This window comes from Ranitomeya variabilis, chromosome 1 (genome assembly GCF_051348905.1).
Source record: "Ranitomeya variabilis isolate aRanVar5 chromosome 1, aRanVar5.hap1, whole genome shotgun sequence".
Taxonomy (NCBI): domain Eukaryota; kingdom Metazoa; phylum Chordata; class Amphibia; order Anura; family Dendrobatidae; genus Ranitomeya; species Ranitomeya variabilis.
The window spans coordinates 318040600-318066684 of record NC_135232.1 but is presented as its reverse complement, the minus strand read 5'-3'; the positions used below and the strand labels follow the sequence as shown (position 1 = coordinate 318066684).

Genomic DNA, 26085 nt, shown 5'->3' with positions numbered 1-26085 from the left:
GTCAGGTGGTATGTTTTCATTCTGTAATAAAATGGTGTTAGATACTTGCGTGCCATTTACACTTTCATTCCTAATTGAGTTAAAAGTCTGCATTCTGTTCCAGCACTGGAAAGCATTCTGTGACCATTTCCCCTGAGGCTGGGATCTCCCTACAAGTGGATTTGAGAAATATGCTGCAAAAGAATAAGAAGAGCGGCTACCAGCGGCCTATACGACTTGCTGTGAAAGAGCAGGATCAATGTAAGCTTGTGGACAAGATTGTGTTTTGTTTTTTTTTTGTTTAAGGAAACCCTTAGAGTAGGTGCCCATGATCAGTAAAAGCTGCGGGGTGCACACTTGTGCAGCGGCCAGATGTTACAGCTAACGCCTCCTTCACACTTCCGTCTTTTTCCTCCCGTCTAAATCTGTCGATTTGTGAAAGAATAGGATCCTGCAAATTTCTCACACACACACACACACACACACACACACACACACACACGTACACACACACGTACACATTTTCACAACATCCGTCGATACGTCGCTTCACTGCATTATGATGCACCCCAACCGTCGGAAGTGTGAAAGAAGCATTAGTGGGTGGAGTTTCAAGAAATCCCATGTAGTCTATACGTCCAGAGACTCCCACGGATCACCCATGGAGACGGACATGTGGCGCATCTTTGGCTACTTTTACACTAGCATTGTGCGAGGCATGCGTTGTGTTTTGGCGGCCCGTCTGCACAAAAAAAGTTGGGCAGCGGATGCGTTGTAAAACTGCATCCGCTGCCCACATCTTTCAATTATTTCACAGCATACGTCGGCCCAACGCATTGCGATGGGCCCGTACCGACGCTAGTGTGAAAGTAGCCTTTCCAGACCGCAGCGTTTTATTTTCTTTTGCAGAGAAGCTAGCCTCAATTCAGTTCAGTGAACACATGCGGATTTACCTGCGTTAATAGAAGGCAGCGCTTTGGACGCAGCGACCATATGCTGCATAGTGCTGCTATTTCAGTATCGTGGGCTGAAGCAGTCCGGTATAAATCTTTCAGAGAACACCGATTAATTTCCTGCTGAACAGTTCCACCTTTAGTGTAACCAAGGGGGTGAGGGTTAGCAGACGGTGTACAGGGGGAGGCTCCTGCTGCAGCTAGTTGTCTTACTCCAATGGACAGGAAACAGTGGTGAGCTTCTGACAGAGTTCTCAGTTTTAATAGTATCTTGAGACAAAAGACGGGAGAACATGTTGTTTTTTTTTTTTGCAATCTGTGAATAGTTGTTCCTTAAACACTTAATGACCTAAGAACTTTTAGTTTTTGCAATTTTGCTTGTTTTTTTTTACCCTCCTTTTCTTCCAAGAGCCATAACTTTTTTTTTTTATTTTTTTTTATTTTTCCATCAACATATGTATGAGGGTTGTGATGGGTTTTTTTTTGTTGTTTTGTTTTTTGTGCGATGAGTTGAAGTTTTAAATAACACAATTCATTTTACAATATATTAAACATGTAAATTTTTTTGCTACATCCTTAACAGATTTACAGGTCCACTGCTTGCAACATGAAAAACAATGTAATTTTTGTCACGTTCATGACTTGCCCCTTTGTTCCCAGTTTTTGTGTGGCAGTGGCTGTCAGATGACGAATCCTGGTTCTCCTATGATGCTAAAACGTCAATCTTTCTGGAAACAGCACTGCATACAGACAGCAAGATAGTGTCTCTTTCCTTGGGTGGCAAGCCTTACACAATTGATCTCGGAGCCATGGTGCAAAAAAATACCCAGTCTCACTATGAAAGGCAGATTCAGCGCTGCTTGTCCGGTATGTCTTTTCAATTGTCAATTTATAGACTGACCTTTTTATCAAAACAGTGGTCTACTCGCTCTTGTCAGTTACAGTGGTTACGGAAAGTTCATTTTTTTTCTCATTAATGTACACTCTGCCCCCCATCTTGAATGAAAAAAACAGAAATGTAGAAATGTTTGCATCTTTATTAAAAAATAAAAATGGAAATATCACATGGTCATAAGTATTCAGACCCTTTGCTCGGTATTGAGTAGAAGCACCCTTTTGAGCTAGTACAGCCATGAGTCGTCTTAGGAATGATGCAACAAGTTTTTCACACCTGGATTTGGGGATCCTCTGCCATTCTTCTTGCAGATCCTCTCCAGTTCCGTCAGGTTGCATGGGGAACGTTGGTGGACAGTCATTGTCAGGTCTCTCCAGAGATGCTCAATTGGGTTTAGGTCAGGGCTCTGGCTGGGCCAGTCAAGAATGGTCAGAGTTGTTCTGAAGCCACTCCTTTGTTATTTTAGCTGTGTGCTTAGGGTCATTGTCTTGTTGGAAGGTAAACGGCCAAGTCTGTAAGGTCCAGAGCACTCTGGAAAAAGTTTTCTTCCAGGATATCTCTGTATTTGGCCGCATTCAAGTTTCCTTCAATCAAAACCAATCGTCCTGTTCCTGCAGCTGAAAAAACACCCCCATAGCATGATGCTGCTACCACCATGTTTCACTGTTGGGATTGTATTGGGTATGTGATGAGCAGTGCCTGGTTTTCTCCACACATACCGCTTAGAATTATCACCAAAAAGGTCTATCTTCATCTCATCAGACCAGAAAATCTTATTTCTCATAGTCTGGGAGTTCTTCATTTGTTTTTTTTAGCAAACTCTATGCGGGCTTTCATATGTCTTGCACTGAGGAGAGGCTTCCATCAGGCCACTCAGGCTGCTGAGTAGGAGCGGTGAGGCTGGATGTGGACGAGATTGAAGCGGGCAGCTGAGAACTAGCACGGAGGCTAAATATGGAGGAGAATGGGAGCACTGCTGGAAAGGCTAGATGCAGCAGAGAATGGGCTAGATGCAGCAGAGAATGGGCAGGCCGCTCAGAAGGAGCAGGGAAGCTGGATCTAAAGTAGAATGGAGCAGGCTGCTGACAAGATGGGGGATGATGGATGCATTCTGAATAGGAGTGCTGAGGCTGGATGCACTGGAGGATGGAGTATACTGCTGAGCCAGGAGGCTGGATGCACAGGAGAACAGCGCTAGCTGCTGAGAAGGAGGGAGGATGGCTGCAGAAGAGAATAGCGCATGCTGCTGAGAATGAGGGTGGAGGATGGATGCAGAGATCGGAGCAGGCTGCGAGAAGGAGGGGTGAGGATGGTTGCAGGGGAGAATGGCAGAGTGCCGCGATAGTGAGCAGAGTGTATGCAGAGGAGGAGAAGGGCGACTGTTGAAGCACTGAGAGGAGCAGGAGTTTGATGAAGCGAGGCTGTGGAGGAAGGTGATGAGGAGCAAGCATGTTGGTTGTTCACAATCTGTGTTTCTCCTACGTATCATTGGGGGACACAGGACGAATGGGGTGTTATGCTGCTGCCACCAGGAGGACACTAAGTTAAACACACACAAAAGATTAACTCCTCCCCTGCAGTATACACCCACGGCTGGACAATCCGGAGCCAGTTCTTACTTAGTGTCTCAGGAGGCACTTGGGTCCTCAGGACCCCACCAATTTTTCTTTTTGATTTAACGGAGAGAAGGGAGCGACAGGCAAATTTTCAGCCCTGATCTCTCCCGCACCAACAACGGGCAAGTACACGGAGCGTTCCTCCTGTATCCTTTCCCGCGACGATGGATGCCAGCCCTGGCTCACCTTTCAGTGTGGCGACGGTTCCCTAGCGTTCCGATCTCCCTCCCTCCTTTTCAGGCGACCATGGGGACTAATCATCCACCTAAGTCTCCTGGAGCCAGGGCACAGCCGGACAGATTGACAGGGCGTCCGTGCAGCCGTCCACTGCATCACCACTGTATATAGCGGTTGACACATGGCGGCAGTAGCTCTCCACCCTCTCCCTATCAAGGTGAAGGTGGATGGAGCATCGGTCCCATCGCACAAGGTAAGTGCGGGGACCGACGAGCTGGCAGCAGGGGGGGGCCCCCTTACTCTCTTCCAATGCGGCTCTGCAGCCGCGGGGCAGCGTGCGGCTCTGCAGCCGCGGGGCAGCGTGCGGCTCTGCAGCCGCGGGGCAGCGTGCGGCTCTGCAGCCGCGGGACAGCGTGAGGCTCTGCAACCGCGGGGCAGCGTGCGGCTCTGCAGCCGCGGGGCAGCGTTATTCCTCTGTGGGGGCTCGGCGGCGCCCAGGCCCGGGCCGGACTAGCGCCCGCCTACAAGCACGCCGCCGCCCGCCCACGACACGCCCCCTCCCTGGGCGCTTCTCGCTCCCGAGAAGCGCCCTTCTCACATCTCGGCGGCCATCTTGGATCAGGAAGTGCGCTGACGGCTCTGCAGCACCGCAGCGCACAGGAGGATCTCCCTGCCAGCCACCGCAGAACTTAGGTGAGACGCACCCAATAGGATTGTCTCCCCCCCTGCCAGTACGCTCATTTAATCAGAAACATGTCACAGTCTAGGCATAAACAGACTGGAAAGACCCACTCTGTTATTTTTGCTGTGTGCACCTCCTGCAAGATATCTCTGCCCCGAGGTCACACTACCCCGCTGTGCTCCGCCTGCGAAACGCCTGCGGCACAGGATACTCCGGCCTCTGACCCGGAATGTTCCGAGCCTAGTACCCCCGCATGGGCGTCCTCCCTCGCTCGCTCTGTGGCATCTTTGGAAAGGACGATACAGTCCCTCCGTGACCCGTCCCTTACTCAGGGAACTTCCACGGAGGTTGTAACGCGGTCTAAGAACCCTTCCCGGTCTAGAGGTCGTACTGTTTCTAGAAGCCCTCACTCATCCAAGAAAAGGTCCAGAGTAATGTCTCCGGTCCGTGATCAGCCCTCAAACTCAGAGAGCGATGTCTCTCGTCACTCTTCCCCGACTCATAGCAGGGAATCCCTCCTGGATGACGCATCCGACGCGTCCTGTTCTCCAGAGTATCGTCACGATCAAGAGACTCTAGATTCTCTTATAGATTCTGTTAGTCAGACGCTTCAGTTAGAGGATGAAATCCCGTCCAAGGCGGCTCATCCCGTGTCATTTGGGCGAGCCACAAAGGCTCATAAATTTTTTCCTACGCACCCTCAGTTCAAGGATATTGTAGATCAACATAGAGTCCGTCCGGATAAACGTTTCTCAGGTCAGAAGGCTATGCAATCAAAGTATCCGTTCGCTCAGGACCTAACTAAGGAGTGGTCTCAGTCACCCTCCGTGGACCCGCCAGTGTCGCGGCTAGCCACCAAGGCGGTTCTATCCTCCTCCGAGGGTGCGTCCATCAAGCATCCCACTGATAGACAAATTGACCAGATGGCTCGCTCGGCTTTTGAAGCCTCCTCGGCTTCTCTCTTTCCCTCTTTTGCCATCACGTGGGTCGCAAAAGCCATGTCCCATTGGGCAGAGTCTTTATCCTCTACGGCACTACGGGCCGACTTACCCCCAGAAATTTCACACCTGGCCACTCAGATCGCCAGAGCGGGGGACTTTGTAGTTTCCGCGTCCTTAGACGCGGCCAACTGTGCCTCACAGGCAGCGGCCAATGCTGTCACGATCCGCAGATCCCTTTGGCTCAGGGACTGGAAAGCGGACTCGGGATCCAAGAAATCCCTCACGTCTCTTCCATACCAGGGCGAACGTCTATTTGGGGATAAACTAGACAAAATAATCGCAGACTCCACAGGAGGAAAGAGCAAATTTCTTCCCCAGCAACGTACTTTTCGCCCCTTTCGCAATCAACAGGGCCGAGGCCGATATTTCCGTTTCGGCTCCAATTGGTCCAATCCCTCCTCCGCGCCACCTGGCGTCGGGAGAGGTCAGCGCAAGGACAGAGCCTCCCAGCCGTCTTACAAGCCTTCTCCCACTTGGAGAGGCAGACCCAGACAACAGGGATCCCGAGGGCCCAGACCTGGCAGGTCCCCACCTCAATGACTTTTGGCAAACACCGAAGGACACCGACAAAGTAGGCGGCCGCCTACTTTTCTTTCGGGACGCGTGGCTCTCGGTAGTTTCCGACCGATGGGTCCGCGACCTAGTGTCCTACGGTTACAGGATAGAGTTTGTCTCTCTTCCCCCGCCTCGTTTCTTCCAGTCCCCCCCTCCCAGGGCAAGGGTCGGTCAGTATTTCCAGGCTATAAGGTCGCTATGGGAAGATGGGGTCATCATCCCGGTACCTCAGAACGAGTGGTACCAAGGTTTTTATTCCAACCTTTTCATCGTACCAAAAAAGGACGGCTCAGTACGTCCAATACTAGACCTCAAACTTCTCAACAGGTACGTACGCGTACATCATTTCCGTATGGAGTCCCTCCGCTCGGTGATTGCCTCTCTGGAAGAGGGCGAGTTTCTTGCATCTCTAGATGTGCAGGACGCTTATCTGCACATCCCCATCCTACCGTCTCATCAGCGGTTCCTCCGCTTCGCGGTCCAGGGACACCATTTTCAGTTTGTCGCCCTACCCTTCGGGCTTGCCACTGCCCCTCGGGTATTCACCAAGGTCATGGCAGCTGCCGTGGCCATTCTCCATGCTCGAGGTATAGTGGTGTTGCCCTACTTGGACGACATTCTCATAAAGGGTCCCTCTTTTCGGTCCTGCTCAGAAGCAGTAGACGTCACGATAAATACCTTTTTGCGCCTGGGTTGGAAGATCAATTTCAAAAAATCTTCTCCAGTCCCGGCTCAAACCATATCCTACCTGGGGATGATCCTAGATTCCTCTCGGGGTCTAGTACTTCTACCTCCGGAAAAGGTATCCACTCTGCAGAGAGAAGTCCGAAAGCTTACCCAACCTCTCCCTCACTCCCTACGTTTCTCCATGAGGGTTCTCGGCAGGATGGTGGCGGCAATGGAGGCAGTGCCCTTTGCGGTATTTCACCTCCGTCCCCTACAGCACGCCCTTCTAGCAGTATGGGACAGGAATCCTGCCTCGCTAGACCGCCGTCTCCTGCTCTCTCGCTCAATCAGGCAGTCCCTCAGGTGGTGGACCAAGAGGTCCTCCCTGACTCGGGGGAAGTCCTTTCTTCCGGTGCACTGGTTGGTCGTCACAACGGACGCCAGTTTCTTCGGCTGGGGCGCTGTGTTCCGATGCCACTCGACTCAGGGTCGCTGGTCCCCGCAGGAATCCCAGCTGCCCATCAACATCCTAGAGATTCGGGCAATCCGACTGGCACTCCGCCAGTTTCAGCCGTTTCTTTCCGGCCGCGCGGTCAGAGTCCAGTCCGACAACGCCACTGCGGTAGCCTACATCAACCGGCAAGGGGGCACTCGCAGCAAGGCGGCCATGGTCGAGGTATCGCTCATTCTCCGCTGGGCCGAGACCAACCACTCCATACTATCAGCAGTTTACATCCCGGGCGTGGAAAACTGGGAAGCGGACTTTCTAAGTCGCCACAGCCTCGATCCCGGAGAGTGGTCTCTCCATCCCGCAGTCTTTCACCAGATATGCTCTCGTTGGGGGACTCCGGACGTGGACCTGATGGCATCTCGCCTCAATTGCCAGGTTCCCGTCTTCATGGCCAGGTCTCACGACCCCTCAGCCTTCGGAGCCGACGCTCTAGTCCTCTCATGGCAGGGTTTCAGACTCCCATACATTTTTCCCCCAATTCCTCTTCTGGCAAAGGTAATCAGGAAGATCAGGGCAGAACGGATTCCAGTAATTCTCATCGCCCCGGACTGGCCGCGCAGGACGTGGTACGCCGAGATGGTGCAACTGGTCTCAGACGTACCCTGGAGGCTGCCAAGTCGCGCAGACCTTCTGTCTCAAGGGCCCATTTACCACCCGAACTCAGAGGCCCTATCTTTAACGGCGTGGCCGTTGAGTCCTGGGTACTGAGGCAGAAGGGTTTGCCCCAGACGGTTATATCTACCATGCTCCGCGCACGCAAGCCTTCCTCCATGCGCATCTACCACCGCGCCTGGAAGGCTTACTTCGCCTGGTGCAGAGATCGGGGTCGGTCTCCCCTCCAATTTTCTATTCCTCACATTTTGGAATTCCTCCAATCAGGCGTAGACTTGGGCCTTGCTCTCAGCTCTCTTAAGGGCCAAATTTCTGCTCTCTCGGTTCTTTTCCAGAGAAGGATTGCAAACAAATTGCAAGTCAAGACTTTCATCCAGGGAGTTTCTCATATGGTTCCACCTTACAAGATGCCCTTGGAACCATGGGATCTGAATCTGGTCCTCTGTGCTCTTCAAGAGCCACCCTTTGAACCCTTGCAAGAAGTGTCCTTGCGGTTCTTATCGTGGAAGATTGCCTTTCTCGTGGCTGTCACGTCTATTAGACGTGTCTCTGAGCTAGCAGCCCTGTCTTGCCAACCTCCTTTCCTCGTGTTCCACCAGGACAAGGTAGTTCTACGGACATGTCCGACTTTTCTTCCGAAGGTCGTCTCCTCATTCCATCTTAATGAGGAGATTGTTCTTCCCTCACTGTGCCCTGCTCCTTCTCACCGCACGGAAAGGGCGCTCCACACTCTGGACCTAGTGAGGGGTCTCAGACGTTATGTCTCCAGAACTGCGTCTCTCCGTAGGTCAGACGCCTTGTTCGTTCTTCCGGAAGGGCCACGGAAGGGTCTACCCGCTTCCAAGGCCTCCATTGCCAAGTGGATTCGTTCCGCCATCCAAGAGTCCTACCGTGTCAAGGGTCACGCCGCACCTCCGGGGATCAAGGCTCATTCTACCCGGTCAGTCGGCGCGTCCTGGGCCATCCGGCATCAGGCATCGGCAGCACAGGTCTGTAAGGCTGCCACATGGTCCAGCCTGCATACGTTCACGAAGCACTACCATGTGCACTCTCAGGCCTCGGCAGACGCGTCCGTCGGTAGGCGAATCCTACAGGCGGCAGTGTCTCATCTGTAGCTCGTAGGCACGCACAGCATTTATAACTTCTTGTTGCCCACCCAGGGACTGCTTTGGGACGTCCCATTCGTCCTGTGTCCCCCAATGATACGTAGGAGAAAAGGAGATTTTTGTGTACTCACCGTAAAATCTCTTTCTCCGAGTCAATCATTGGGGGACACAGCACCCTCCCTGTTAGCCTAGTTTGGCTTGGTTATTCTTTTCAGTCTGTGTTTTTGACTATAACATGTTTTCTGTTTTTAACTGGTTTACTCCTACTGCTTTGTTACCGAACTGGCTCCGGATTGTCCAGCCGTGGGTGTATACTGCAGGGGAGGAGTTAATCTTTTGTGTGTGTTTAACTTAGTGTCCTCCTGGTGGCAGCAGCATAACACCCCATTCGTCCTGTGTCCCCCAATGATTGACTCGGAGAAAGAGATTTTACGGTGAGTACACAAAAATCTCCTTTTCCCATGTTCAGACTTTATAGCAGTCTCAAAAACATGGCAGGTGAGTGCAGTGGATGGGCCAGAGGTCAGTAGTCAACTAGATGCAGTGAGGATGGGAGATGGAAGTGTGTGACGCAATGCATTATGGGTAGGGTCGTGTAGATGGTCTAAGTGCAAAATAGATAATAACAAACTGCACAAATAACTGAAGGTGTTTTGATGAGCAGCTCAAAATGTATAAGAACGTTAACAGGGAGGTTGTCGGCCTCACTATAGGGACAGCAAAACATTGTTCTTGTACCTGGAAACCCCCTTTAAAGGACATCATAAGTAGGATCAACCCAACTAAGCCATTATTATAATATGTAATATAATGTATATTTAATGTATATTATTTAATATGTAAATGCGATGCTTAGATCTATGGGCCAGATACTGATCTGGATGAGAATCTGCCCCTAGAGGTTTCCTAAAATGGACAGTTACCAGTTTGATATGTAACGAATAACATTCTGCTCTCCTGATCTACATCCTGGTAATGCCTATTTTAAATTAAAACAGAGCTGCACGAAAATCTACCTCCAGTGCTTGTGACCTGCCCATAGATCTTGACAGCTAGTTTACATATTAAGAAAAGTGTGAATTTCTCTGGAACAAGGCATCAGAGCACAGATATCAGTATCATACTGACACATTTCCTTTAAGGCTTCCATTTTTAAGGCAAGCACCAGCTCATTAGATCAGTGGTACACAATTGACTCCAGCAAAGTGTGATGGATCCTCTTGACATAATTAGATATTGATGAGAAAAAGGGAAGCTTTGAGCCACAAACTTGTAGAAAATAATGCCAAAAATGTCATCTGTGTTTAAATAAATGTTTTTGTAGTTGCTTTAGAAGCCACAGCTGATGATGAGAATGACAGTGTTAGTAATGGACCATCATCTGCAACCTGCCTACGTGGGAACAGGAGTGTTGAAAGTGGAGACAGCGAATCTGAGGACAGCAAAGGTGAACACACGACTAGACTCCTGTTTGTCTCATTTATACGTCACTCTTTAATTGATTGTTTATAATCCATGTTTTTTGTCAAATCTTTTATGCAGAACACATAAGAACTATTGTGATGAAGGGTAAGGCCCCAGTGGATCCTGAATGCTCCAGCAAGCTTGGAAAGGTGAGTTGTATGATGGCACAAATTGTGGGCATTTGTAGGGAGCTGTCGGCTGATGCTGCCCGGACCGTGGGCGGCCTGAATCAGATGCTGGCTGCACTTGTGCAGCAACGTATATATTGGGCTACATTCACGCATCCGTGTGCTATTCGTTTTTTTTTTTTTCTCTGACCGCCCATAGGTTCATTGCACTATACACTGATCAGTTTTAAACCATTTAAAAAATTGGTCCGTGTCTCCGATCTACATGTATGTGACTCGGAGCATGTCCTGTTCTCATCCGTTTTGCCGATCAGACTCTGCCAGTAAAGTCTGTGGATCAGTGAGTCCCCGATGAAACTAGGAAGCGGTACTGTGTACTCTAGTTTCATCCTTTTAATTTATATTTAAAAAAAAAAAAAACATTGAGTCCATGGATAAAAAAAATCTTGTACAGTTACCTTCTTTAGTGGGGAAAACAAACTGATGAACACGGTGACAGATACAGTGCCGTGATGGCGCCATCAGTGTCGGAATCTTTTCGGGCAGCATCCGTCAGCTGGCAGGCTCCTGTTAATGGGGTTTTTCCCACAGACAAAGTTAATTTTCAAGCTGATTTTAATCAATAGCTTTTGGAATAATAATTTCCATAATTAAATGTGTTTAAAAAAAATGTTCCTGTGCTGAGATAATCTTATAAATGTGCCCCTGCTGTGTACTGTGTAATGGCCGTGTCTGACCATGCAGGAACATGGTCTGATCATTCCACAGCTCCTGGGCAGGGGAGGGAGCAAAGCGAGAGTATACAGACATTACAGCATGGGATCACAGCTGATTCTTTTTTATGTAAAGCATTCCCTGCCTGTTTTTATAAAAAAAAAAAAAAAAAGTTTTACCGCCGATAATTATTTGCAATCTCATACTGTACTGTCTGTGTACTGTCTTTTGCGTCCTCCCCTGCCCAGGAGCTGTGGTATGATCAGACCATGTTCCTGCACGGTCAGACACAGCCATTACACAGTACACAGCAGGGGCACATTTATAAGATTATCTCAGCACAGGAATATTTATTTTTTTTAAACACATCCAATTGTGGAAGTTATTATTATTCCAAGATCTATAGATTTAAAATGAACTTTGTTCATGGACCAACCACTTTAAGGCCAACTTTCACTTTAACTGACTACACCATGTTCCAAATTAATATGCAAATGATCTTTTTCTCGAATTTTCCTAAATGGTTGGTGCATATGACAGTCAGTCTAATAAGTCATCACCCGTTAGATTATACATTGAATTTTATTGAAGAAACCTCCCAATGATAACAGTATAATCTCCAAAATGAATAAAAACTCAAAATGCACTGTTCCAAATTATTAGGCACAGTAGAATTTCTAAACATTTGATATGTTTTAAAGAACTGAAAATGCTCATTTGTGGAATTTGCAGCATTAGGAGGTCACATTCACTGAAAAAAAAAAAAAAGCTATTTAACTACAAAACATCCTAACAGGCCAAGTTTCATGTTAACATGTGTAATGGCCTTGTCTGACCATGCAGGAACATGGTCTGATCATACCACAGCTCCTGGGCAGGGGAGGGAGCAAAGCGAGAGTATACAGACATTACAGCATGGGATCACAGCTGATTCTTTTTTATGTAAAGCATTCCCTGCCTGTTTTTATAAAAAAAAAAAGTTTTACCTCCGATAATTATTTGCAATCTCATACTGTACTGTCTGTGTACTGTCTTTTGTACTTCTTTGATATCACCTTCACAATTCTTGCATCCATTGAACTTGTGAGTTTTTGGAGAGTTTCTGCTTGTATTTCTTTGCATGAAGTCAGAATAGCCTCCCAGAGCTGCTGTTTTGATGTGAACTGCCTCCCACCCTCATAGATCTTTTGCTTGAGGAAACTCCAAAGGTTCTGTGTAGGGTTGAGGTCATGGGAAGATGGTGGCCACACCATGAGTTTCTCCTTTTATGATCATAGCAGACAATAACACAGAAGTATTCTTTGCAGCATGAGATGGTGCATTGTCATGCATGAAGATGATTTAGCTCCTGAAGGCACGTTTCTGCTTTTTATTCCATGGAAGAAAGTTGTCAGTCAGAAACTCTATATACTTTGCAGAGGTCATTTTTATATCTTCAGGAACCTTAAAGGGTCCTACCAGCTGTTTCCCCATGATTCTGGCCCAAAACATGACTCCTCCGCCTCCTTGCTGATATCGCAGCTTTGTTGGGACATAGTGGCCATCCACCAACCATCCATTACTCCATTCTTCTGGACCATCCAGGGTTGCTTGACACTCATCAGTAAACAAGACTGTTTGAAAATTAGTCTTCATGTATGTCTGGGCCCACTGCAACCGTTTCTGCTTGTGAACACTGTTTAGGGGAGGCTGAATAGTAGGTTTATGCATCACACTAAGCCTTTGAAGGATCCTACACCTTGAGGTTTGAGGGACTCCAGAGGCACTAGCAGCTTCAAATATCTGTTTGCTGGTTTGTAATGGCTTTTTAGCAGCTGCTCTCTTAATACGATGAACTTATTCACCAAGGGGTGGTCCGGTCTGGGGCCTCCCATCTTCTTACGATGATGTCCTCTTCTTGTCTTCACGCTGCGGCTCTGGCGCAGGCATACTTTGTCCTGTTGAGGGCAGAGCAAAGTACTGCAGTGCGCAGGCGACGGGAAAGGTCAGAGAGGCCCAGCACCTGCGCACTGCAGTACTTTTCTCTGCCCTCAACAGGACAGACAAAGTACACCGGAGCCACAGCGTGAAGACAAGAAGAGGATGTCATCCTATGAAGATGGGAGGCCCCGGACCGGACTGCCCTGGGACCGCCCCTGGGTGAGTATAATATAGCCTCTTTTTCTCATCTTTCAGGTAACATCGGGGGCTTATCTATAGCATTACAGAATGCTGTAGATAAGCCCCTAAAGCTGGTGGCCGCAGCTCATCTTCGATTTTGAGGGTGACAGGTTCCCTTTAATACTAGAGGTCCAGACCGTTCCGATTGGGTACACCTTATCGCTGGTGGGATGGCTTTTACATGTTGTTTTTTTTTTGTTTGTTTTTTAAATCAAAAACCGTGTTTATAAAGTACCCTGTGTTTATATGCACTATTGCTTTTTACGTATAGCAGGGTATATGTTCATTTTAGTTTCCGGAATTATCAAGTGATAATACTACTCCTCGTCTTTGTATTTAAATGGATTTCTTGAAGAGACTGGATACAGTATTTAACAAAATGGAGTGTATTTTTGTAAATTTTAGTTACGGTAACTCCTTTCCAACATTTGCAGTAGTAATACATCCACGCACCCTGGGCCTTATTAACCAGGGACGTATTTTTACTGCATCGTGATCGTACGTGCGATCACCGCCCTGTATCAGCTGATTCTGAAAGCTGACACGCGGCACTCACTTTAACCCCCTAAATGCTGCGATCGAACGCAATTGCAGCATTTCAGGAGCATGCAGAGGGAAGACAGACCTTCTGCCCTTGAATTGGACGTGATGCGGGGTCCGATCATTGCCATGGTGACCTGATGTCCTGGTCACCAGAGCTAGTAAACTTGCTGATCATGCTCTGTCAGTGCAGAGCTGACAGTTTGCATAGCACAGGAATGCTGCTACATCCCTATACTACACAAGCGATTAGCCTGCAAAAAATGATAGCTCCATAGTGGGACAAAGTAAAAAAATAATAATAATTTTTAATGTAAAAATATAAAAAAAATTAAAAAAATCAAGATATTGTACCCATAAATATTTGTACGATTTGACCTATAAAATTGTCCTAGTTAAGCCCTTTTCTGAACACCATAAAAATAAATAAAAAAAGGCAAAAAGTGGAATAAAACGTGATGAAAAAAATTATAAATAAACATCGTACCGCTGAAAACGTCATTTTGTCCCTCAAAAACAAGTTACCGTACAGCTCAATTAGCGCAAAAATAAAAAAAATAGCTCGCAGAATAAAGCGATGCAAAACAATTATTTTTTCGATTAAATAGTTTTTCTGTAAAAGTGCCAAAACCTAAAAAAACAACAACAAAAATAGGTGTGGTCGGCACTCATAGCAATGCAGTAATTCAGCTACATAGGAGCGATCTGAGCTTCGCTGCTATGTAGCAGAGCTGATCAGGCTTGCCAGCTTCTAGCTTCTCATGGAGGCTAATGAAACATGGCAAAAGTTGAAAAAAAAAGTAAAAATGTTTTATAATATGAAAAAAAAAAAAAATATATAAAAGTTTAAGGCCATGTTCACACTTTGCGGGTGACCTCTGCGGGTTCTCCCGCAGCGGATTTGATAAATCTGCAGGGCAAAACCGCTGCGGTTATCCCTGCAGATTTATCGCGGTTTGTTCCGCGGTTTGTTCCGCGGTTTCCGCTGCGGGTTTCCGCCTATACTATTGATGCTGCATATGCAGCAATATGCAGCATCAATAGTAATGTTAAAATAAAAAAAAAAAGTTTATATACTCACCCTCTGACGTCCCGATGTCCTCGGTGCTGCACGCGGCGGTCCGGTTCCAAAGATGATGTGCGAGAAGGACCTTCGTGACGTCACGGTGATTTGACCGCGACGTCACGGTCATGTGACCGCGACGTCACCGCAGGTCCTGTTCGCACAGCAACTCTGACCGGCCGCGTGCAGCGCTGAGAGGTGAGTATATCATGATTTTTTATTTTAATTCTTTTTTTTACACACAAATATGGTTCCCAGGGCCTGGAGGAGAGTCTCCTCTCCTCCACCCCGGGTACCACCCGCACATTATCCGCTTACTTCCCGCAACGTGGGCACAGCCCCATGCGGGAAGTAAGCGGTTCAGTGCATTCTTATGGGTGCAGAATCGCAGCGATTCTGCACAAAGAAGTGACATGCTGCGGGTTGTAAACCGCTGCGTTTCTGCGCGGTTTTTCCCACAGCATGTGCACAGCGGTTTGCGGTTTCCATAGGGTTTACATGTAAATGTAAACGCAATGGAAACTGCTGCGGACCCGCAGCATCAAAATCGCGGCGGTTCCGCGGTAAAAACCGCAAAGTGTGATCATGGCCTAAATCACCCCCTTTCACCCATTCAAAATAAAACAATAAAAAAAAAAATCAAATATACACATATTTGGTATCGCCAAGTACAGAATCGCCCGATCTAGCAATGAAAAGAATTAACCTGATCGCTAAACGGTGTAGCGAGAAAAAAATTAAAAACTCCAGAATTATGCTTTTCTTGGTCGCCGCGACATTGCATTAAAATGCAATAACGGGTAATCAAAAGGTTGTATCTGCACCAAAAAAAATGGTATCAGTAAAATCGTCATCTCGACACGAAAAAAATAAGCCCTCACCCGACCCCAGATCACAAAAAATGGAAACGCTACGGGTAACGGAAAATTGCGCACATTTTTTTTTTAATTGTTTTTATTTTAGCAAAGTTTGTAATTTTTTTTTTTACCACTTAGATAAAAAATAACCTAGACATATTTCGTGTCTATGAACTCCTAATGACCTGGAGAATCATAATGGTCAGTTTTAGCATTTAGTGAACCTAGCAAAAAAGCCAAACAAAAAACAAGTGTGGGATTGCACTTTTTTTGCAATTTCACCGCGCTTGGAATTTTTTTCCCGTTTTCTTGTACAAGACATGTTAAAACCAATGATGTCGTTCAAAAGTACAACTTGTCCCGCAAAAAATAAGCCCTCACATGGCCATATTGATGGAAAAATAAAAAAAGTTATGGCTCTGGGAAGGAGGGGAGCAAAAAACGAAAACGCAAAACCAAAAAAAGCTTGGGTCATGAAGGGGTTAAAGGGATATTCCCAATTATTATACAATGGTGTAAATACGCTCAATTATGGTGTCAATTCTCCATCATTTTTACTGTCAGTGGCACTGCTGTATAGGGAGCTGCTCCGTTCACATACATGGGGCTGTGTTGCACTTCCCTACACTGCAGATAAATTGCAGTGCTGCTGTAGAGGGGAAAAAATGCTGCTGCCCCTGTTCTTTTGCAAGGTCCTGACAATCAGACCCCTTCTGATCAGTAAGTAAAATACCATTATGTTTAATGTTGGGGATCTCCTTTAGGCTGGAGTCACACACAACGTATAAAAAATCGGTCCATTTTACTCGGGCGAGAATCGCAGAAATGTTCCCGATTTTCTCGCATGTAAGCATCTTTATGACATCCGTATGGCGAGATTTTCTCGCCGTCTTCTAAAATGGACATATAATGGATTCATGGGCTCAAATATTCGTGAAAATATATATACCTCGGTGTTCATCATCTCATTAAATACATTTACATTTAACCAGCTTAATTTTCCTGAAATTACCTGCGCCCTCGACAACCAATGTGCGAAAATTTCGCACTGGCCAACTAGTGTATCAATATTTGTAATTCATAACTCGGAGTGTAACATACGGAGGAACTGTAGTGCAATAGATTTTGGAAATAAAAAATATCCCCAATACATTGTGTATATTGATTATACCACAAAAACGAGAGACTAGTATCAATCGCTGATCCCATGGGTAAGACCCTCTCCTTCCTATTATCTAAATATACATTTACATTGCGGACACTTTTTGAGCTTTCCAATGGGAATTTTTCCCATTCATCAAAGCAAAACTGCTCCACCTCCTTAAAGTTAGAGGATTTCCTCTGGTGAACAGCAATCTTCAAGTCTGAACACAGATTCTCAACTGGATAATGTCTGCTTGGCTAGCCCACTCAAACATTTACACTTTTCACCTTAACCCCTTCACGACCGTGCCCTTTTCCGTTTTTGCGTTCTCGTTTTTCGCTCCCCTCCTTCCCAGAGCCATAACTTTTTTATTTTCCAGTCAATATGGCCATGTGAGGGCTTGTTTTTTGCGGGACAAGTTGCACTTTTGAACGACCTCATTGGTTTTAGCATGTCATGTACTAGAAAACGGGAAAAAAATTGCAAGTGCAGTGAAATTGCAAAAAAAGTGCAATCCCACACTGGTTTTTTTGTTTGGCTTTTATGCTAGGTTCACTAAATGCTAAAACTGACCTGCCATTTTGATTCTCCAGGTCATTACGAGTTCATAGACACCAAACATGCCTAGGTTACGTTTTATCTAAGTGGTAAAAAAAAAATCCAAACTTTGCCTAAAATGAAAAAAAAATTGCGCAATTTTCCGTTACTCTTAGCGTCTCCACTTTTCGTGATCTAGGGTCAGATGAGGGTTTTTTGAGTGCCGAACTGGCGTTTTTAATGATACCACATTTGTGCAGATACGTTCTTTTGATCACCCGTTATTACATTTTTAATGCAATGTCGCGGCTACCAAAAAAACGTAATTCTGGCGTTTCTAATTTTTTTTTTAGCGATCAGGTTAATCCTTTTTTCTTTTTTTTTTTTAATTGATCAGGCGATTCTGAACACTGCGATACCAAATATGTGTAGGTTTTATTTTTTTTGTTCTATTTTGAATGGGGCGAAAGGGGGGGTGATTTAAACTTTTTATATATATATATTTTTATTTTTTTTTCATATTTTTTTTTTTAAACTTTTTTTTAACTTTTGCCATGCTTCAGTAGCCTCCATGGGAGGCTAGAAGCTGGCACAACTCGATCGGCTCAGATACATAGCAGCGATCATCAGATCGCTGCTATGTAGCTGAATTGCAGGCTTGCTATGACCACAGGCTGGCGCTCAGTAACCATAGGACCTCTATGGTTACCATCCTGACGCATCGCCGACCCCGATCATGTGACTGGGGTCGGTGATGCGATCATTTCCAGCTGCGCGTCCGGAAGCGCCGGTTAAATGCCGCTGTCAGCGTTTGACAGCGGCATTTAACTGGTTAATAGCGGCGAGTGAATCGCGATTTCACTCGCCGCTATTGCGGGCACATGTCAGCTGTTCAAAACAGCTGACATGTCCCGGCTTTGAGGTGGGCTCAGCGCAGGAGCCCACATCAAAGCAGGGGACCCGACCTCCGCAGTAATAGTACGGCGGAGATCGGGATGGGGTTAAAGCACTCAAGTGTTGCTTTAGCAGAATGCTTTGGGTCAGTGTCTTGTTGGAAGGTGAACCTCTGTCCCAGTCTCAAATCACTGGCACACTGAAACAGGTTTTGCTCAAGAATATTTCTGTAGTTTGCACCATCCTTCTTCCCCTCCACTCAATCCATTTTCCCTGTCCCTGCTGCCGAAAAACATCCCCACAGCATGATGCTGCCACCACCATGATTCACTTTGGGGATGGTGTTCTTGGGGTAATGAGCGGTGTTGGTTTGGCTCCAAACATAGCTTTTACCTTGGTGGCCAAAAAGTTAAATTTTGGTCTCCTCTGACCACAACACCTTCTTCCATACATTTGGGGAATCTCCCACATGTTTTTTGGCAAACTCAAAACGGGACTTATAATTTGTGTGTGTAAGTAAAGGTATTTTTCTGCCGGTTCTTCCATAAATGCTACCTCTGGAGTGTACGACTTATTGTGCTCATATGGACAGATACTCCAGTCTCTGCTTGGGATCTCTGCAGCTCTATCAAGGTTACCTTTGGTCTCTGTTCTGCCTCTCTGTTTAATGCCCTCCTTGCCCAAGCTGAGAGTTTTTAGTGGGTGGCCCTCTCTTGGCAGGTTAGTTGTGGTACCATGTTCTTTCCATTTGATGATAATGCTCCGGATCATCGGAGATTGGGGAATTTTTTTCTAACTCAACCCTGACTTGTACTTCTCAACAACTTTGTCCCTGACTTGTTTGAAGATCTCCTTGGTCTTCATGGTGTTTGGTTAGTGGTGCCTCTTGCTTAATGGTGTTGCAGCCTCTGTGGCATTTCAAAAAGGTGTGTGTATAATGACAGACCATGTGACACTTAGATTGCACACAGGTAGACTTACTTCCACAAAGCATGTGACTTATGAAGGTACGGTATTTGCTTGCACCAGAAATTTTTTTGGGCTTATTAACCCCTTTCTGCCAGCTGACGGAATAGTACGTCAGCTGGCAGATCCCCCACTTTGAGGTGGGCTCCAGCGGTGAGCCCACCTTAAAGCCGCGACATGTCAGCTGTTCTGTACAGCTGACATGTGCGCGCAATGAGCGGAATCACGATCTGCCCGCTCCCATTAACTAGTTAAATGCCGCTGTCAAGCGCTGACAGCGGCATTTAACTAGCGCGCGCGGCCGGGAGTTCTCGCACCGCTGACTCCCGTCACATGATCGGGGGTCAGCGGTGCATTGCCATAACAACCAGAGGTCTCCTTGAGACCTCTATGGTTGTTGATGGCCGATTGCTTTGAGCGCCACCCTGTGGTTGGCGCTCAAAGTACACCTGGATTTCTGCTACATAGAGGTGATCTGTGCTTCACCTCTATGTAGCAGAGCTGATCGAGTTGTGCATGCTTCTAGCCTCCTATGGAGGCTATTGAAGCATGCCAAAATAAAAAAAAAAAAGTGTTTAAAAATATAAAAAAAATAAAAAATATATAAAAGATCAAATCACCCCCCTTTCGCCCCAATCAAAATAAAACAAGTAAAAAAAAATTAAACATACACATATTTGGTATCGCCGCGTTCAGAATCGCCCGATCTATCAATAAAAACAAAGTATTAACCTGACCGCTAAATGGCGTAGTGAGAAAAAAAAATAAAACACCAAAATCGCGCATTTATTTATTTTTTTTAAGCAAACTTTGGAATTTTTTTTCACCACTTAGATAAAAAATAACCTAGACATGTTGGGTGTCTATGAATTCGTAATGACCTGGAGAATCATAATGGCATAATTAGCATTTGGTGAACCTAGCAAAAAAGCCAAACAAAAAAACAAGTGTGAGATTGCACTTTTTTTTGCAATTTCATCACACTTGGAATTTTTTTCCCGTTTTCTGTTACACGGCATGGTAAAACCAATGGTATCGTTCAAAAGTACATCTCGTCCCGCAAAAAATAAGCCCTCACATGGCCATATTGACGGAAAAATAAAAAAGTTATGGCTCTGGGAAGGAGGGGAACGAAAACGAAAAAACGGAAAAAGCTCCGGGAGTGAAGGGGTTAACAAAAGGGTGAATACTTTTGCACATGCCAATTTTTAGTTATTTGAAAAACCTAGACATAAATTAAATTTATGGGATCAAAGGGTAAAAAGCTAAGGGGGTGGGATGAATACTTTTGCAAGCCACTGTGAGTTGTATGTAGATTATAATGTGTGTGTATGTATACACTTCTCACAAAAAGTTGGGGATTTTTGGCCTTCTGTTGAAATTTATGGAAAATGTAAAAAGTTCACTCTACAGTCAGAAACTAGGGCTTTCAAAAAGCATACAATGATGATTTATGTATCTCAAACAATTTATTAAAACAAAAATCAGCAACAATGGTGGGTAAAGCCCAATATAAAATGTCACTGTCTCAATAACTTCTCATGTGGCTTTGAGCATCAATTACAGATTTACGACGTTTTGTGCTGTTCACAAGTCATGTTGTCTGCTGAGGCATGGCATTCCACTCTTCATGAAAGGCAGCCCTCAGGTCATTTAAGGCCCCGTCTCACATAGCGATTTACCAACGATCACGACCAGCGATACGACCTGGCCGTGATCGTTGGTAAGTCGTTGTGTGGTCGCTGGGGAGCTGTCACACAGACAGCTCTCTCCAGCGACCAACGATCAGGGGAACGACTTCGGCATCGTTGAAACTGTCTTCAACGATGCCGAAGTCCCCCTGCAGCACCCGGGTAACCAGGGTAAACATCGGGTTACTAAGCGCAGGGCCGCGCTTAGTAACCCGATATTTACCCTGGTTACCAAAAAAAACAAACAGTACATACTCGCCTTCTGATGTCCGTCAGGTCCCTTGCCGTCTGCTTCCTGCTCTGACAGTGCCGCCGTACAGTGAGAGCAGAGCGCAGCGGTGACGTCACTGCTGTGCTGTGCTCTCACTGTACGGCCGGATCTCAGTCAGAGCAGGAAGCAGACGGCAAGGGACCTGACGGACATCAGATGGTGAGTATGTACTGTTTGTTTGTTTTTTACATTTACGCTGGTAACCAGGGTAAACATCGGGTTACTAAGCGCGGCCCTGCGCTTAGTAACCCGATGTTTACCCTGGTTACCAGTGAAGACATCGCTGGATCGGTGTCACACACACCGATTCAGCGATGTCAGCGGGACCTCAACGACCAAAAAAAGGTCCAGGCCATTCCGACACAACCAGCGATCTCACAGCAGGGGCCTGATCGCTGGTACGTGTCACACATAGCGAGATCGCTACTGAGGTCGCTGTTGCGTCACAAAACTTGTGACTCAGCAGCGATATCGCTAGCGATCTCGCTATGTGAGACGGGGGCTTAAGGCTCTGGGGTATAGAGTACCAAGCCTCTACACGGCAACTCAGCTGGAGAAAATGCAGGCCACTCCATTTTAGGTACCCCAGTCTCCAGCAGCTGTTCACTAATGATGCATTGCTGTCCATGAAGATGAAATTAGGCCTGTGTTTTTCATGCACAGGTACAATGACTGGATTAATTGTTATTCCAGTAGAAGGGGCTTATCACTAGAGATGACCGAATATGATTGTGCCAGGGATTATTCAGCAAGCTATAGCGCTTACCGAATAAGCTTCAGAGGAAACCAGACTTCCTGGATCCCTCCGGCTGATTACCTGTTCGGCTCCGAACGCTGCATGTGTCGCGGCTGTGTGACAGTCATGACACATGCATGGAGAGTCTGTTCGATCTCATCTTTGGAGACCTCAATGTAAGAACAGGGAGAGAGAGAGAAATTCTGACCACGGATGGAGACATCTGCATATTTGGAGCAGAGACTGACCCCCACAGCTTGGTACACAAAGAGAGAAACATCAATGACCATACAGTCAACAAAAGTGGCCAAAAGCTCCTGAGCTTGTGTAGACGTTTCAGACTTCATACACTCAGTGGCCACATCAAGGGAAACTCTTTAGGAAGATATAGATTAAACTCCCATGTAGGAATGGGTGCAGTAGACTTTGCCATTACAGACATGGACTCTACAAATATCTGTGCCTTCATAGTCACTGAAAAACGCACCTGACAGATCACAACCAACTTCTGTAACGTGAAATCTACAAAGAATTCAATAGAAAAGCCTCAGCAGAGTGGCCTCTTCAACCTGCCTTCATCCTACAAATTTCCAAGACGTTGGCAAGAAAATATATAGAGGTTCCAAGCAGACCCAAAATGCACAAGATGCCCCACCACTTTTACAAGTACAAGTCAAACCCAGAAGGACTGAGTCAAACTGTAAAGACCTCAATGATATATTCTACACCATGGCCGAATTGTCCGACCTTTAAAAAAAAAAGTTAACTACAAGCCAAACGAAAAACAGATTAACGGTTGGTTTGACGGGGAATGTAAAGACCCTGAGACCAGCCTCAACCAAGAAAGAGACCCCAACAACCTGGGTCTGATGTATACCTATGACACCATACAAACGCAATACTAAACCATCCTCAGGAGGAAGAGGCAGAGTTGCATCTCCACTCATGATTAACGAACATGCTCGGATATTGTGGTGTTCGGGTATCTCGGGCTTGCTCATGTTATATGTTTAAGTCCTCGTGACTGTTAGACACCTGCAAAACATGCAAGTATTGCCTAAAAAATAGGCAATCCCTGCATGTGTTGCGGCTGTCTAACAGCCGCACGACATGCCGCCACAGGGACTTCGAACATATTACTCAAGCACGCCCGAGATACTCTGAATAAACATGAGAATGCTCGCTCGGATAACATGATATCTGAGCACGCTCACTCACTCATCACTAATCTTCACCAAACTTAACCAACTCCAAAACACCTTCCAAGAAAACTCCTTCTGGGAACTGTGGAACCACATGGGCACAAAATGCAGGAAAAGCCACATCCATATCCAAAATGGCAACATCTGGTTCCAGTACTTCAGAGACCTCTGTAAAGACATCTTGGAGGAAGGACTAGGATAAGAACAGAAAAACATAATGGCAAAACTAAAGGCAATAGAGGAAAAGTGAAAAGAATCCAAAACCCAATGGATACACCAATCGCATTACAGGAAGTGACAGAGAATCTCTTCAATAAGGTGTAGAAAAGCCAGTGGCCGGGATGAAAACCTAACAAATAGGCTGCAATGGCTAAACTGTTCAATATGGTGCTGAGCGCTGGCTACTTGCCTCGTACCTGAAACCCAGGCGTCATCACACCAATTCACAAGAGTGAGGTCTGGTATGACCCTGCCAACCAAAAAGGCATTTGTGTCAGCAGCAACTGGGGAAAACTGTTCAACAGCATCCTCAACAAGAGAATACTCGGATTCCTCACTAAGCACAACATCCTCAGCAAAAGCCAAGAAGGGTTTATGCCAAACCACCACAACATCGACCACATCTACACCCTGCACAGCCTCATTCACAGCTACGTCCACAACACAAAGCACAGGAAGATATGCTTGTTTTGTGGTCATAAAAAAAGCCTTTGACTAAGTAAGGCACTCGATCCTATTCCAGAAACTGCTGGAGAGTGGAATAGGAGGAAAGACATATGATGTCATCAAAAGCTCTTACACAGAGAACTGCTGCAGTGTGAGGGTGAACGGGAGAAGAACGACTTCTTTCCAGAAGAGCTGCAGAATCAGACAGGGCTGCAGCCTAAGTCCAATGCTTTTCAAAATCTACATCAATGAACTGGCCACTGTTCTGGAATCCTCCACAAGGTCTCGCACTCCATGATACCCAGGTGAAATTCCTGCTATATGCATATGACCTTATGACCTACTGCTCCTCTCTGCAGATGACTTACTGCTGCTGTCACCAACAGAGAAAAGTCTTCAAGACGACTTGAAAATCTTGGAGAAATTCAGCTCCACATGGCCACTACCCATCAACCCAAAGAAAAGCAAATATGGCGTTCCAGAGGCAAAAGATAAGATCGGACAAGTACCCTTCATTTGTTCTAAAAAAAAAAAAAAAACTGCACTTTTACAGGAATGGATAAATACACCTACCTGGAAATTCACCAATCAGGGAACTTCAAACAAGCCATAGAGACCCTGAAAGGACAAGGCCTGCAAAACCATCTGATGCCGGTGAGGGTCTGGCTAAAATTATTCAATGCCATCATTGCCCCAATCCTCCTGTATGGTAATTAAGTCTGGGACTCTCACACATACCCAGGATGGTCAAGGTGGGATTTCAGCCCAACAGAAATATTCCACCTGGAATTCTGTAAGCACCTTCTCCAAGTCCATCAGAGCACTACTAACAGGGCCTGTCTGGCTGAACTGGATAGATTCCCATGGCACATAGCGGTCATGAGTAGGGTTGTGTCCTTCCAGGCTTACCTACATAGTAGCAGTCTGAGCTCCCATCATCATAAAGCCCTGCTACATGTAAGGGGGGCAAACAAACCAGGATCCCCAGAGCAGCTCGCCCAACCTGACCGAAACGTCAACCATAGCAGCATGACAAAAGTCAGAATCTGGAAGAAGTTAGACGAGGACCAAGAGAGATACGTCAGTGACTGGAGAAACAATATTCGCATCTCACAAAAACTGACCTTGTACCGGAGTCTACAGACTGGTTTCATTTCTGGAGAAAGTCCCGGAACCCAGAGATTGCAAGATCCTGAACTGGTTTATACTCCGTGCCCACAAACTGATGATCTAGTTTGTCCAGCACAGGCAATGCTACAAGCCCAGGGAGGACAGGCCGTGCCCACACTGTGACTGGGAGGCCCTAGAGGATGAGACTCACTTCCTGCTACACTGCACCAAATACTCAGCAGTGAAGAATAGTCACTTAAGGAGGCTCTCCGATCTTTTTCCAAATTTCAGCTCCATGAAGCAAGAGAGAAAAAAAAAAAAAAAAAAGGTTGATTTCGAAACAGGCAAAGTTTTTACCTGGAACAAGAGCGTTCCCCTGCAAAATCAACGAAAGTTCCCAAAAAGATGGAATCAGAATAAAGGACAGGTGCGCAACAGAACCTATAATAAGAACAAAAGGGATTATTTGACCACTGATTCCGACTCCAGTGCCACAGAAGACTTTGCTGTCCCTTCAACTTCGACAGCTCCAGGCCATGCAACAGCTTTAACTGGATCCCCTTTAGACGCAGGACGCGTCGAGGGAGTAGAAGAAATGGCAGACCGAAATACCAAAAAAAGGAGACAAGTCTCTTGGAGACCAATGAATTATCAGTAGTCAATTTAACCTCACGAGTCCTCTGTGAGGCACACATTTCAGTACTTTCAAAAGGTCTGAATTTTTGCTTACCAGAACCGTTCAATATAGTGGACTTTAAAATTGATTTATTTAAAGCGATTCGCAAAATTCATTTATTTAAATCTTTTTCTTCCAACAAGAATAATACAGCTCCCTCCATCTCCAGTACCCCGTTCCCTGGAGACACACCTTGCCATGTGGGCCCCCTTGGCTTTTTTGTCACAGAGGACCCATTTAGCGACGTGCGCGAAGAAATGCATATATTACTTGATTCTTTAGGCGCTCCTCCTCTTTCCGCACAGAGCAGTGAGTCAACCATACCTTCTTTTACTTGTGGTATCAAATCCACCTATATGCCTCCCCACCTCTCCAGGTAATCTGGTAGATATTTTTCAATTACAGGTATTTAAAAGATGTGGAGGCTTTAATTTATGAACATTCTAATGAAAATTTAAAGCCAAACGAAAAAAGAGCTCTAAAAGAAATAAAAGGTTGGTCTGACGTAATTGT

General features: G+C 46.1%; 1 protein-coding gene across 1 annotated transcript in view; it reads left to right on the top strand.

Moving 5' to 3' along the window:
• PARP2 (poly(ADP-ribose) polymerase 2) overlaps positions 1–26085 on the top strand; it is a 156120-nt gene that overhangs the window by 40183 nt on the left and 89852 nt on the right. The window contains exons 3-6 of the mRNA XM_077297826.1: positions 104–240; positions 1593–1799; positions 10078–10200; positions 10296–10366. Of these exons, the coding sequence (XP_077153941.1) occupies positions 104–240; positions 1593–1799; positions 10078–10200; positions 10296–10366 (538 nt within the window). The remainder of the gene's footprint in view (positions 1–103; positions 241–1592; positions 1800–10077; positions 10201–10295; positions 10367–26085) is intronic.